The 15,337-nt window shown below is 47.3% G+C and overlaps 1 protein-coding gene across 1 annotated transcript in view; it reads right to left on the reverse strand.

Moving 5' to 3' along the window:
• LOC128721428 (hemicentin-2) overlaps positions 1-14,754 on the reverse strand; it is a 79,164-nt gene extending 64,410 nt beyond the window's left edge. Inside the window, exons 1-2 of the mRNA XM_053815180.1 lie at positions 14,499-14,754; positions 6,697-7,264 (exon numbers count right to left, since the gene is read on the reverse strand). Coding sequence (XP_053671155.1) covers positions 6,697-6,868 — 172 coding nt within the window. The 5' untranslated portion in view covers positions 6,869-7,264; positions 14,499-14,754. The remainder of the gene's footprint in view (positions 1-6,696; positions 7,265-14,498) is intronic.
• Positions 14,755-15,337: the final 583 nt, after the last annotated feature.

A 15,337-nucleotide genomic window follows, 5' to 3' on the forward strand; every position in this document is an offset into this window, starting at 1 on the left:
CGGCGAAACCAACCCGGAAATGGGGTTTCTGCTGCTGCCAATGCCACGTATCACGTGCGGACGCTTACGATGCCGACTATCGCCGAAAGCATGCAACGAACGGATTGAAGGCAACCTCAACGGGAAGAGCGCGATGGTGTAGGTAGGTTAAGCTTAGGACTCCTTTCGGAAGATGAACAGGGAGGGTCCCGGTGCCGTGTACCGAACACGGTGAAGGCGTTTCTAGTGTAATGATACGGGAAGCCATTCTCTCGCATCCCAACCACCGCCGTCGGGTTCACGTTCATTGGAGACCGTGTTTTTTTGTGTTGTTCCTGCGCTACGAACACCCGTTTTACTCCAATCCTTCCAGAGAGAAGTTGTGCTGAGGAAGAATAGCACCGGGACGTGAAGTAAGCTTCTTACGAGCGCATTTGGCTTTGCGCTAATACGCAAACGTTCCTCCACGACCGAACAGGAGAGGTTGGTTTTGTGTGGATAAAAGTGCGAAACTGTGGGTGGCCAAAGTGTGTGAGAAAGAGAGAAAAGGCTTCTTTAAAGATTCCAACTAAAAGACCCGACATTTCTGTGCCACTTTAGCTTGCTTTTTTTGCGATTCCTCCCAGGTTCCAGGGGCGGGCACACGAGTCCTTACGGTCCTTGCAGGAGCCAAAACAGTCGAGCGCGCGTGCTCGCTAAAACAGCGTAAGCGTAAGCAGCAGGATGCAATTCAAATTAGTTGCGCTCAGTCAAACTGCGAAGCCGACACGGGCCCGACCAGGAGGACATTCGAGCGTCTTTCTCGGGGTGTTTTTGGGTTGGTGTTCCTAGCAAGATAGTAGTACGCAGTACCATCGAGAGGGACATTGTCGGAAGCCGAGAAGCCGGGGAAAAACAACGTTCGGGCGGGGTGAGATTTATGTTCTGCATTAAATTACTACGCGTTGAAATGTTGCCGCTTGTAGTGACTGCGAGAATCGCTGCGAGATCGTTTCAATTACCCTGCAAAAGTTGTACCATTATGTGATTAGCGGATAGAGCAGTTGGGCGGTTTTTTGCTGTTTTTATTGTTTTCTTTTTCTTTTGTTGTTGTTTACTTTGTACTCACGGGTTCTGCTGGTAGTTGGGTAAGGAACGGTAAAGAATAAGGAAAAAATAAGGAAAGAATTTTATTTTTTGTGAAACATCACTCACCGTAGGCCCAAAACTTCTCTGTTTGAGGAGGGGAAACCAAGCAAATCAATTAACAACTTTCAAGGACGTAGCAGCAAAGTTTTCACCCACCGTGACACCGTGCCGATCAAGCGGGAGGGATTTAAACTCGGCACCCAGCCCAAAAAGCTCCCAACGGATCCGGTCGCAAAGCGGGATTAGAAGTTTGGCGGAAAGTTTTCCACCGCAGTCCCATTTCCGATCGAGGGCTTCCATTTGCATGCGGGTTGTGTTGTGTCCCCTTTCGGTAGCATTTTTGCACCACGATCGAGCTAGAATTCGGCAACGAGAACCGCACCGAAAGGTTGAAACCGTTGGCTTCCCTGCAGCGCCGGAATAATCATCGATTCATTCGTCATGAATGATTGATGAGTGGTGAAATTGTTTTTTCTCTGTCGCTTTTAGTCCCGAGATTGTTTACCACTTCGTTCGTTCGGGGACTCAAGAAATCCGTCCCGGATTTTGCAAACGAGCCTCTGCAGGACGTGCGTGTCCCCGTGCGGAGGTATGTAGGTCATCCGCTATGCCGGTGATGAACATAAGCGCACGGAAGGACGAGCCGGACGGACCCCCCCGAGATCGGTAGTCATTTGCAGGAGCGTTTCGGAAATTGTGCCATCCATTATGCACGCTGGGTACGATGGTTCGGCTTTTGGGACCTGTCTTCGACCTCGAGCGTATGTGCGCGGTTTCGGAAAGGGTTAGGGATCTCGCTTGGATAATTAACGCTCGCCGAACATGCAGCTGCGAACCACGCGAAACGTACTACTTGCGGATGCCTAGCGTACGTATCTACACGTTCAGGGCATCGTTCCGAAATGTTACGGGGGCTTCATTACCAGTAGTGGGGATTTTATACACACACAATTCAAAAATAATCATAAATATCCACTACATCACATGGGGGATTTTGCCACGGAAAAGAAACTTACGCGAGGGAAGTTATCTAAAAATGTACATTGCAATGCCCAACCTAACCTACTAATATGCACCAGATAGTTCTGACATAAGGTTCACAAATTATGAAGTGAAATTATCCTCTAACCTAAGTTTGATGAAGGTGTTGTTCAGCGAAATGAAACAACCACCCATGCTGTTTTTGGAATCTTGAATGGTGAGTGATTTTTTATTTTCTCAGGGTGTTCCTTCGCAAGGTTTGGAGGCAAAATTTATGAGTTATGTTTTTCCGAACCGTCACGTACTGATTGCTGGCTGCTGAATGTTGAGCCTTAGATTTATGTCCGTCTTACAGTGATATAAAAATCAAAAGCTCGAAAAGCTTCGCGCTCTTTCTCCCACTCTAGCGGCGTGGCGTCTTTCCCATTAATGTATTGTTTTCTTTCTTTTCGTACAACCGAAGATGGATTGCCAAATCCGAAGATCGATCTGCAGACCACCGAGGGTTTCAAAATGGAGCACGATAAAAACAATATTGCAAAAAAAAAATAGGCTCAACCTCTTTCGGGTCGCTGTGTGTCTGCCACCGCCGTGCCTTTGGTCGAATATAAATTACCGGCAGCCGGCGGCACGGTCACATAATTTATGGTACGACACGGTCGGTGAGGCTTAGCTTTCGTTGATCGCGCCATGGACCTTTTTCCATATCGATCGTTAACGAGTGACGATACTTGTCCCATCGACGAGGCACGGAGAATCGATACATCTTGGGAAAGGATTTCGGCATTAGATGGATGCCACCGGCTACGGCGGATCTCACATGATCCCATTTTTTTATCGACCGGTTTGGGCTGGTCCATGGCAAGGGGCACATTAAAATACACCACGATCGAGCGTGGCAGGCAGTCGTAATCCCTCGTAAAATCCGACGAAGTTGCTTTAGACCTCGTGCAGAAACAAAGTCCAACACAGACGACCTCCAAGTAGCGCTCCGTGCAAAAGAAGCACTGCTTGGCGAGGCCAATAAACATTCAGGGATACCAAAAACTGGCATCGTGTTTAATGAACTCTTTTCCATCACTTTTTGCTCTTCGGGTGTTTGGTTGTCTTTTTTTTGTTCGTATTTTACGTCTTCTTGTCTCAAAAATATGCGTTGTGTCCCAGGCACTTGGAGCAAGATCGAAACCCCCTTCCTGGAACTAGAAACTGGAAGTTTCTCGCTAGCGCATCGTCAACCGTGCCCTGCCCTGCCCAATGTTCGTTCGTTGCCCAATAAAATATGTCCCATCATACTTTTCAGCAGCTGGACCTAGCTGTGATGAAGGGCGCCTCAAACCCACCCTTTGTGGTGACTATCCTTCTCGTTCATTTCAACGCCGCCGCTACCGCTGCTCCTTTAACGAGATCGGTCACGGGGAAATCAATAAAATCACGATAGGCTGTTGATTAAATTTTCCTTTGCCAAGTTTCCCGGACCCTTTCGAGCACAGGTCCGCCACTCGAAGGTGGGAACTGATTTCAAATGATAATAATAGTAAAAAAAATCCAACCGACTCCCCCTTTTCATTCGTTCTTTGAAAGACCGAACTTTCAGACGGCCAGCCGAGCCCAAGAAGCTGATGGAAATGTTCGAAACGATGATGATTTGTTGACACGTTCCGACCGGCAGAGGAGTTTCCTCCCTTTCTTACTCCCTTCATGATTCTTGCCCCATTCGTTTTCCATTCTTCTTTCCCGATGGCCAATTCGTCGATATTGCCAGACGGTTACTCTGTGCCCTTTTTTATTAGGCGGGAAGAATATCTCCAACTGACCCTAGGTCGGTCGGCGAAAGGATGCTGCGTTTTTTCGGTTGGTTCATTCGTATCAAATGGTTATAAACGGTTCGGCATTGCTCTCTTGTTCCCCTGGACCGTGGAACCGTTTGATCTTGCCTGTCTGCCTGGAACTGTGACGGCGGCGGTGGATCGTTTTCAGGCGTGTGTTGAGGGAAAAAAGCGCGTTTCAAACTTACTGGCTTCGTCCCTTTCCCAGAGCATCTTGTATCCTACCTGCAAAAAAAAAGAACCGGCTCTTCCAGCCACCTAATCGAACCCTTTCACCGAAACTTTCTTCTCATCTTGAGCGGCTCTCCGCGAGTTGGGAATGTTTACGAGCGGCTTCTTTTGATTCGCCCGACTCGATGCCGTTGAAATGAATGCTACTTTAAGCCGTCACCTTAAAGCGACCGGCAGCACAGGTGCATCAAGCGAAGCCGAAGAAGATGAGAAACAGAGCCAAGAAGTCGCGTCGCGGCGCACTCCAAAAGGGTCCACCCGGATCGAGAGTTTTGTTCTAATCAATTAATCCGACTCGATCCTTCGGAGCCAGCTTATCGGGGTCTTATTATAGGGGTTACAATATTTTAATTGGCCGCTTGATCCCACCGGCCGTGGCGCTGGATTGATTCGTCTGGGTAATGATTTATCGTTATATTTAGCGTAACAAATGACGATTGCATCGCTCGAACGAGAAGGAAGTATGTTTGTGATAGGCAAATGACGTCCCATAAATGAATTGATAGGCCGTGATCGGCTTGCGGTTTCCAATTAGTCAAATGCAAACGGGTTAAGGGCTTATCTTTCAATCCAATTTAATGAGCACAGATTTAATAAACGAAACGGAACGAAATAAATGAAAACAACTATCACGAAGAATGTTTTTTAATCAAAATTCTTTCTTGGAAACGTAATGCAATAATCGGGAGCTTCGAAAGATAAAAGAAAAATCAAATGTTGATAAAATTGATGCTCATCTCCACGAAAAAACACGCACCGCCTAATGGGAAATGCATAACCGTAATATACAAGTTGGTTAAGCCCGCGAAGAAAGCAACACTCGTAACCAACGATCGGAAAACTGACGCAGCCCGGATTTTGGCCGCTGAGTGGCAGTTTCTTCGAAGATTTCCACGAAAATCCACACCACGGTCTTGCCAGCTGCCGATCTTGTTGATGTGTGGCGTTTTCCCACACCGGACGGACGAGCGAACGGTGGAAGCGTGCCGGAGCTTTCCGTTCGCTTGCAATTTCATCCATGATAAACCACATCGAAGTGGAAGGAAGGGAGAGCCTTCTCTTTCAATTGCTCCGAAGCCACGCCGGGTATCGATGCTGATCGATTTTCCGTTTTCGAGGAAAGTGAGCAATTCGGTTTGCCTCGGCGTTCCTGCTGGCACTTACTGCCGTTTGCCTTGCGCCTCGAACGAGCGACGCAGTGGGCAGGCAGTGGGATTAATTTTCCTTGCAAACCACGTTCCGGGCCGGCGGGCCGGAAAGTAGCGCGCACTCAGGAAAACACACAGACACACACACCCATGTGCACAACGGAATGTTCAGGAAGGGATAAATCCAGTAAGGGGAATTATCTTTCGATTACGTTGCCATCTATCTTAATGTTGGTCCCATGGTACGCGATGAGGCGGGTGGGCTCGATCGGAAAAATCGAACCATCATTCGGCGGTGTTAGGGTAAACACGACGCTGGCTATGGTTCCGTCAGTAAGAACCCAAACCCAATGAAATCGGAAGAATACACACTCGCTGGCGTGCCGTTGCTGTCGGCGGAAAAACAAAACACAAAGCGAGGGAATAAGTACAACAGCGACCGACGGGAGAAAGACAAAAGGCTCACAGGGCCGTCCGAGAGGGCCACGATTTTCCTGCCATCCGAAGTAGGAAGCATCCTGCCAGGATGGGAAAGGTGTATGTGTCCAGTGGGGAGTCGACCCTGGATTCGACGTACGTCAATCGGGCAACGGTTATGTTTGTGCCGTTCTGCCGTTAAAATGTGTTTTCTGTCGTTGCTTGAGGCGAACGATGGCTTTCTTTCGTGTGTCGCCTTCCAGCAGCGATGGCGTAGTGCACGTTGACAGAAAAACCATTATCCTTGCAGGGCCTTTTGGGGCCTTTTTCATATCGACTAGCCTTTGGGTGGGTTTGTTTTTCGTTTTTTCGATAATACCATCACAGAATGATAAGAATCTCTACTTCACGATGTTATTTTGCCTTCGGGAAAGTTTTCCAATTCAATTTTCCGATGGAAAACAACCCCCATTCGGTATGAGTTGTTCAGTAGCGAATGTTAGTAAACGTCACATTCCGGGCCTTTGAAGACGGTTGCTATGGTACATTTTGCCTCTGTCTCGAAACCATGACCTACTGCGATTATTGATTGCTTCTTCTCCGGCGCACGCCGGAGTCCGGTGGTTCGCGTTGACGTATGATTTTCTGCTGTAATTGCATATTGGCATGCCCGGCACTAATAATCGGTCCACCCGTCTGCCGTCTGTTAATCGGATTGGGTGGCAGTGGCTCCCAAGAAATAAGCCGTGGCCCTGCGGGGACAGGATGATGGATTGGTGCTTTGATGTTGTGATAGATCCCGGTTTCGACGAATGTTGCGTGAGAGCTTGTAATTAAACCTCCGCGCTATCCCTCTCTGCTCTCTATGAGGTCCTTTTTGAATCGTATGCAAAGGAAAGGAAGGCATCGCCGGAAGCCAATTGCCCGAGCGTGTGGTGGACGTGACGAAACTGACCGTCTCGTTGGCAGAACATGAAATCACTTACCATTTTCGTCGCCAATGATGGAACTGGCCACGGTCGGTGGTATCCTTCCGCACAAAGCGACTACGACAAGTAGCGGCAGCATCAGCGTCGTTAGAGTGCGAAACTTTTTCGTCGATTTTCCACCACCCTCCAACGCCCGGGGGCGCACTTCTGTCACGTACGTTGGCACCATGTTTGCCAGGCTTTCGGCTTTTTTTTATTTTCCTTTTCTCAATCACCCAACCACCACTTCACAACACCAGTCGAACACCACACGCTAGCTGCCCGCGCCCCCACGTTCACCCGAGGGGGCTGGGAAAAAAGCAAACGAAAGAAAATCAAAAGTAAACACTCGCGAGCTCTCGATTCGATTGACACTGGGGTTGAATTTTCTTTTGCATCGCGCGCACGCACAACTTTTACTCACAATTTTTTTTCGTATTTACGCTTTGCCTTTTCTATTTCTTTTTTTTTTGTCACGGTTTCACTGGAGCGATGCAACGGATTTCCCGGAACTCTCAATTAGCTGCTCACTCACTCGTTTTCACTTGAATGCTGGTCGCGTTTGTTTTTTTTTATCCACGATACGCTGCGGAGAGATACAAAAAGAGATGTTAGACAAGAACACCGATTGGGAGTAGCAACGTCGAGCGCTCAAACAATTTTCGATTCGATCCGTTACGATTGACCACACAAAACTACCCAGTGGCAATACCCGTAGTGCCACATTGAGGAACAGAAAATCACAACCGTCCCATCAACTCTCTTTCGAAGCACGCAATGGAAAATACAATCCATGGCGGCAACAGGCACCACTGTACGTGAGGTCTTTCTTCAAGGAATCGCTCCTGCCAGGATGAACTGCTTCACAATCGCATACTATGACTCTCCACAAATCCGCCGCTGAACAGGGATCAGGGGTTTTTCTTCCTTGTTTTTTTTTTTTCATTTACCACAGCTTTGATTAACTTCTCCCCACGCGGAATGGTTGAACTGTATAAAGATATTAAAACCGGTCGACACTCGATCTCCGCTACTTTGTTTGCTTCACCTAGGGCGGAATCTCGCTGAAAAGCACACGAAAAATGTTCGCCCACTTTTTCTGTCACTGATATCCTGGAGTTTTTTTTCTCGCGCTAAGGTTTACGCGTCCTTGCCTTTACGGGCGCTCCCTCGCGAACGAGGTCGGAGGGCGATGGAATTCATATTCATCCTCTCTCGAGGAAAACCGAAGCATTTTCCCTGTTCTGCTAGGGAGGCGTTCGTGCGGGAATGAAAAGGCTTTGTTTGGTCAAAACTTTTCCCGCAAGCAGCATTGTCCTTGCGTTTTCAGAGTCAACTTTTTGGGGACCTGTGTGTGTGTGTTGTTTTTACGCTTTTATTTAGTTGTTCTCTCCTTTTTCGCAGAAACTCCCAATGGCTGTGGCATTCCGAACGCGCTATAATCCCCGGGTTGGAATTTGGTCCCCATTTTCTTCGCCCTTTACACTAGGCGGGCGAAATTTATTAATTCACTTCGGTAGATTATGAGAATAATCCGTCGTTCGCGCACCGTTCGTTGGGTAAAGCTTCCTTTGGGATAAGATACGGGATTCTTACACTGCGGAGTTAAAAAGAAGAGAGAAAACGGGCGGCAGGAGGGAAAAAGTTTAGTAAATCTGATGAAAATTCGGAAAAACCATTTTTGTATTCATCGTAGGCTTCGGGAAAAGTTGCGAATTCGGACATTCGTATGGGAATGTAATGAGTCCAATCCACAAGGGACACTGACGATCCGCTTTGGTTCGGGTTTGGTTCGATGAAAATATATATCTACGCGAAAGTTTTCCGCGTTAAATAATCGAAGAATGGTGTGCATTTTCCTCCCTATGGGTAAGATAATTGATTAGTTAATTATAATTGATCGGTGTGATGTGGGTGAACGACAACAAAATGAGCGTATTGCCGTTCCCTCCATAGGCTCGTTTCCGGTTAATGAGCCATCGATCGTGGAAACAAAAGTTTTTCCACACCCACCTGCGCCATGTCAGATTTGGCATTTTTTTTTCTCTCGTTCCGAAACTTTAGCTCGGATTAGTCAGCAAGGAAACGTTTCTCCTGCCTTCGCTTTTTTTGCTCCTTCAACAATCAGTTTCGGAAATGATATGATTGCAAAAAGAAAGACACACCCGGTCTGGTCAGCGGTAATCTGACGAAAGTAATAGTAGTAAAAGCGCGGAAAATAGCCTGAAAGGGAATTATTAAAGATGCTTTAGAAATCGGACCAATTCTCTTTATTTGTATCGTACGCTTTTCTTTCCACCGAAGCGAGCACGCAGCGCAGTAGGCGCCGATTGCTATGGAAACCCAGAAGAACCATCGGTGGTTTCGTAAGGATGGTTGGTGGTGTTTTTTGTTGTTGTCACAGTATACAGCATCTTCCACCTTCGAGCCGAGTGGGATTTTCGTTCAAACAAGTGACCATAGTGGGCACTCGCGCCCGCGATACGTCGCCACGGTTCACCGAGTTGTGCTTTACCGGATTAAACCGGCTTACTCGCGAATCCTGCACGCTTTATCCCCTTACCGCGGTGCCACGCGAAGATTTGCGGTAGCTTTGGGGTTATGGGTTTTATTTATTTTCCGAGCTAGTGCCAACTTGACCGGGGACATTCTCAACCACGGCGATGGCATTTTTTTAGTATGGTGCGCGGTTGCAGCTGTTGCCTGCCTCGCTTCATTTTGCAGTGAGTGGATCGGATTAAGGGAACTCTTGTAGCCTCTTGGGGCTCGGGTTTGAAATTATTCAGTGCAAGCTGCAGCGGCTCGGTAAGTGCAAAAAGGGGCAGAAAATATTCCCGCTGCTCGCTATACCCGAAACGGAATTTGAATGAATGTTTAGATTTATCATTTCGAGCTGAATTCCACTCCCGGTCACTTAAATATGACATTGTAAGCCAGCTGCGCGAAGGCAAAATTCGTTGATATGATTTTAATTTGCCTAAGTGAATTTGTAATTCGTACAATGCCGTTATTTTCATGGTTGCTTTTGCAAATATTAAAATCCCAAACAACCCGGGCTGCTGGGCCGCACGGAGCCCTAGGTTAGGATGAAAAGAAAAGTTTTTTAATTTATAATCCCGCCGCCTCGGGAGCGCCCAGTCGCTCACCTTTGAGCTTTTCCTCTGAGCTTTGGGAGAAAAATTGTGCGGAAAATATCCACATCCGCGCCATCACCCGTGTCTGGCGCCGTTAGCTCGCGAGTTTGTGTGGGTTTGGCTCTATAAAACTAAAACACGATTCGTGAGGTGTGTAGCGAAGAAAGAGAGCATCGGAAAGTTTATGTCGCTTGAGGATTGTGTGGAGGGCAGACGATCGTTTTATGCTGTCTTTTTTGTTGTTTGGTTGCCCCATCCACGGGCCAAGCTTTCATAAAGTCTACTGGTACATAAAGAGAGATAAATGTGAATTATTCTGTCGGTTATGCCTTTTTGTATTTTGCTCCAGTGTTTTGTTGTGGGGTTTTACGTTCCGTTCCGTGTCGCTTTCGTTTCGGTTTCGAGAAGTTTCTTCCGTTTTTGGTCTCTGTTCCTTTTTGTGGTTCATTTTGAGCTTCAACGGTTCTCGCCAGATTTCAAGCGCACGCTTCATATTGCACGTGCGCGACCGTTTAGGGCGTTTTTGGACGGCCCCACGGTCGCGGTCGCTTTTCATATGTAATAATACCGGCGGGTGGGTGGAAACAATTACAAAAAAGAACACATTGCTGGGACGGTAGAAATAAAGAACGAGACGGCGATGCGGGCGACTAAATCATGGAATAAATGTGTCCACGAACAGAGCCGTGAGAATGCCAAAAAAAAGGATATGTTTTTTTTTTCTTCGTTTTCAGTATGCCGGTGTGCTTTACCTTAGCGGCAAAAGATCCTTTGAAGCCGTCAAAGCCCGGTCATCAGTACACTGTAGTTAAAATGTCTACAATTCTAACCTGTTACCGGTGTGCTGTTGGTATAATTTTTTTAATGCTTCTCTACGATCCCACGTAAAAGAAATGAAGGATGTTTACCCAAACGGAAAAGGATCTTTAAAGATGCTTCCATGAGCAAATATAAAGAGCATCTTTTTTTCATCTTTCCAAAAAAGTGCTGCTTTTCAAGCATCCTGCTAGTGAATGTTTGTGGCTCTGTAATTTTCGCTAGCGCCGGTTATATTGGAAGGGATGTTCGCTCCATTCGTTCGAGGTGCGTAGGTTTTCGTTTTTACACCTCAGCAATCAACCTGCCGAAAGATTTTCGTGACCTTGCACGAAATGACGTGGGTTACGAGCGGAAAAGGACTACCATTCAGTGTGGTAATCACCTCGTGCGTTCGCTCACCAACATCCATAGGGTTCGGCATTTAGCGCTTTTCTCTTTGCTTAAAACGGAAAGTTCGTAAAAAAAGGGACAAGCGCTTTTCGCTAGTTTTGTTCGTCTAGCTCCTCCCGCAAGCGACGGAAACAGTGGAAAACTTGTAAAATGCGTCCCTTACTTTGTCCGCTAGGCGTGTTCTAGTGGGTGGTCTACGGTTGCGGTAGAGGAAGTTGTTACCGCAAATTTTACAACTTCCTCCGCCCGCGCAGCAAGGTGCCGAAGGCAGCTTCCTGTGTACCGTTCGGCGTTTGGGTGAATTATTGGCAATGCTTAGAGGTTTGGCCGCGAACGAAGGGAAAAAGGGTCAATTGGGCCGAAGCAATCCCACCATCTAACGGTTGCGAGCCAAACTTCGCTAAAGTCCTTCCCATTCGGACGTGGAAACGCCGACTTAAAGTTACCGGCAAAGTTGAACTGTCCACGGTTGAAAGGAAAAGGCAAACTTAACTAAGTACCAGACTTGCACGCTCGATCACACCGATTTGTCGTTGTTGTGTCGTTTGTGCTTCTTTTTACAGAGACCATGGAAAACAGCAAATTTAATTTAAAATGGAAATGGTTGTACCAGCTTTTTTTAAAAACTGCTTCAAAGCATGAAACGCTTTTCCCTTTTCTCGTAATGTTACGATCAAGTGGCTGCTTTTACGAAAGGTTTTCCTTGTCCCATGTGGAGCAAACAACAGCTCCTTTTCGTGACGAATTACACAGCCCTGCATAATTAAATTTAATAATCCTTCTCTTACCGCTCGTGGTTTCCTTGTTCTTCTATTGCATCGTTTTGCAGAAGCTGTTGTGACTGTCGATGGCAAAAGCGATAATCTTCAGCGGGGATTCCCTTCAACCAACCAAGGCCAAACGTCGGCTACCAGTTCGAAAAACGCGCGCGATAACCCTGCTAACCAGTGCGTAAAATCGCCCTGCAGGCGCACAAAATGTTCATAAATCTTATCATAATCTCGTTAAAAGCTTTTCCACGCTTCAGGCAACGGCACGCCACGGTGGCCACGCGGGTGCAAGTCGTGGTTCCACTTTAATGTTGCACTTCGCGAACGCGCCTCACATGTTAGCGGGAAAACCGTTAGCGACGCGTTTCACGTTATCGCGGGTTGAAGCTTTTCGCTTTTGTTTTGCGTTCTTGCGTCTTGGGTTTGCTATCGCACCTTAAGCTTGACGGTGGCCGGCCGGTGGCACACGCCATGTCTGGGTATAGAGAACTATACGTGGAAATGGGGCGGAAAAGCCACACTCAAAGCCAACCCAAGGGAACCCAGGGTTTGGTGTGGCGTACACGGCCAAGACGCAAAAACCATGCAAACAAAACGTCAAACGTGTAATCAAGGGGCGCAGGAAGTGGGCTCGGTTAATCTCGAGCCGGCCCTTCCCTGTGGAGGGCGCTCCCTATTTTCCCATTCCCCTGGGAGACCTGGTTTGGTCCGGCGCGACGTTGGGCAGACATTCCAGCCAGCTACACAGGAAGCACACAATTTATGTATTCCGCGCGCGCACTCGTATGAGCTTCGCCGGAAAAACTTCGACCAAGCCGAGGTCGTCGGGCATGTTAAGGTTCTCCCCTTAGCTGGCTGGAGAAATTTGCATGCAATTCGACGTTGCAGGGTTTCACCAACCAAAGCAGCAGCAGGAGTAAAAGGAAGACCATTGCCCCACCACGCACCGTGCAAGAACTTGGGAAGCTCTCCAAAGGTGCCCCCATTCGAGGGTACGAACTTTGTTCTTTTCCACTTCGAGCCCGTGAAAAACCAATCCATTTGGCGTGCGAGCGGTTGTGGTTTCCCTTGGAGAGGAACCTGATTAAGACATTCTTCCCGAGCTACCTAAGGGCCAGCATGAATGGTGATTTACGGCTTCGCGCACAAATCCAGTTGGCTTCCAGTCGGTCGATAGTTCGGATCCCGCGATTACAAACGCGAATTGTGGTTGGTTCCGTTGTAGACATTGTGAAGGCACAAAATCCTTGTGACTGGAATAATTATATGGGTCTTTTTTGGTAGTGAAACTGAATAGTTATCCACCAAGCAAATCGAAAAGATCGCTAACCAATAAGATACAATCGCGGTGTGATGTTCAGTGGTGTGGGGGTTTTAAACGATCGGAAATTGTTTTAACAACTTTTCATATTCAGGATGTTGTTACTGGTTGTATTTTGCACTTGGAGCTCATTTATGCTGTTTAGCGGATAAAATATTCCGAAGGGATCGACGTGTTTTTGCAGAAATTGTGTCATAGATGGACTATTCGATAGCCAGGAAAAACAATGCATCACTCGATTCCGGTCACTGTTTAGCCGAGCATTATACTGTGATTTTTTATGCTCAGCATCGCGACTAATCCATCGGGTCGCGGTTGATACCTCCATATTTCGTCGCTTGCACCTGACGCAGGCTGATGCGTTTTTGCTCGATGAGCGGGGCTCATTTTTCATTTCATTCCTCCCACCGGGAGGCATTAATTCTTCCGGTTCATCATTTTATCAGTTTGAGCCCCAGGCACTAGCATCCTGGCGTATCGGGGTGGCACATTTATAAAACACAATTTCATCACGATGCATCACAGTTGTTTCCGACAAGCCACGAACTGGGAACTGCACCAGATGTTTCACGATGATAATGCATAACTAATTTATCATTTTGCGACTGAACGCATTAATTCCACGGGGTCTTTCGGGATGGTGGGAAGCAAAAGAGAAGGAAAAATGTATAAACACAAACACACACCTGGCACAATTGACAATGAACTTCCGGATTTGGGTAACCACAGCATAGCATAGACATAGCAAAGCTTAGCAACAACTACCGACTGTATTGACTAGCGTCACACTTTAGATCATTTAACGACGATGAATAAAAGTAGAACGTTTAATCCTTTGTAGGTGCACGATCGCCAATGCCGTAAAGATTTATGCATAAGTAAGCAAACATCACCAGAACACACATGTAATAACTCTTCCATTCCGTTGTTACCATTGTCTCCAATCCGTCCACGAAATACCAGTGGTGCATCATTTCCTCATGCATGTACAGGTGTCGTTCAAGTGTACACATATTTCCGAGCGAACGAAATTTTTGTCAAATACATTTCCACTCGGCGATGGAAAAACATTGCTATTGAGAAAATTTATTCTATCGATTCCTTAATTCCACATGAACGTGCTACCTTAAGCCGCCTTAGTACCAAAACCCGAGCGAATGGGTGCGATGGAATTCACTAGCAATCAATCGATAGAATATGTTTCGGGTTGATTGCATATTTTTGATGCATACTTTTACACTGGTCACCGCTGCAGATTTCACTGTTTGCTGTTTGAGTTTCGTTTTTCACCATCACTAGAACGTACCGGGGTTTCGATCCTTACCATAAGCTCGACGCGATTCACCCGGGAAACCACGGAAGCGATAACTTTGGCTGCTCGCTTACCCAAGGGTGCCGCGGGAAAATATTCCAAGCGTACTCGTATGCAAACCGCCCCGGTTACCCAGGGTGGCATTCACCAATGCAGGTCGAACGCCGTAAAACCTGTGGTGGTTCGTCCTTAGGAGGCGCACTCGCGAACACGCACCCGCGTAAAAAGGGCACCGCGCGTGTGGTGTTCCCTTCTGTTCCACGCCACCCGAAACGCGTCGATAGCAACGACTCGCGTACCGCAGAAGCGCACGCAACCGAGGCCCGATCCGAAGCGCGTCAACATTTAAACTAAACAGTCTAAACCGTGTCGCAGTCCAACCGACCCATCCAATGTTCCATAGGACGGCATGGACCGCGTTCTCTCTCTCGCGGTTCTGCGGTTGCTTTTGAGTCTGGCTCTCGGAGATTAATGCGGTCGTTCGGGTTTGGGACTCCCGGCACCGTTCGCTTCCATCCCAACTGTGTCCGGAAGGGGAACAGATTCCGGTGTTGCTGGTATGCTCGCCTGTTTTTAGTACAACTCGCGGGTATATTCGCTCTTTGCGTTCGATGGGGTTGCTATAAAATATGTTTCGTTCTAATCGGAGAGACAGCGGCTTTTCATGTTAGCTCCGAAGAGAGGGTGGATGAGCATAAAAATGAGAAAAAGTGGCTGTACAAGAAGGAGCACGTACGTGACAAGTACAAACGATAAATTTATGGTACAATAGCATTGGAGGGGAGTCACTGTGAACTTGGCATTGGAGCGATGGTTCATTGATGGTTTGGTAAAATTTCTTCCTACGTGCACCATTTTTAGGAGTATATTATGGTGTAAGAACCAATAAAGGCTACAAGGACACATAGCTCAA

Source organism: Anopheles nili, chromosome 2 (assembly GCF_943737925.1).
Source record: "Anopheles nili chromosome 2, idAnoNiliSN_F5_01, whole genome shotgun sequence".
Lineage (NCBI taxonomy): Eukaryota > Metazoa > Arthropoda > Insecta > Diptera > Culicidae > Anopheles > Anopheles nili.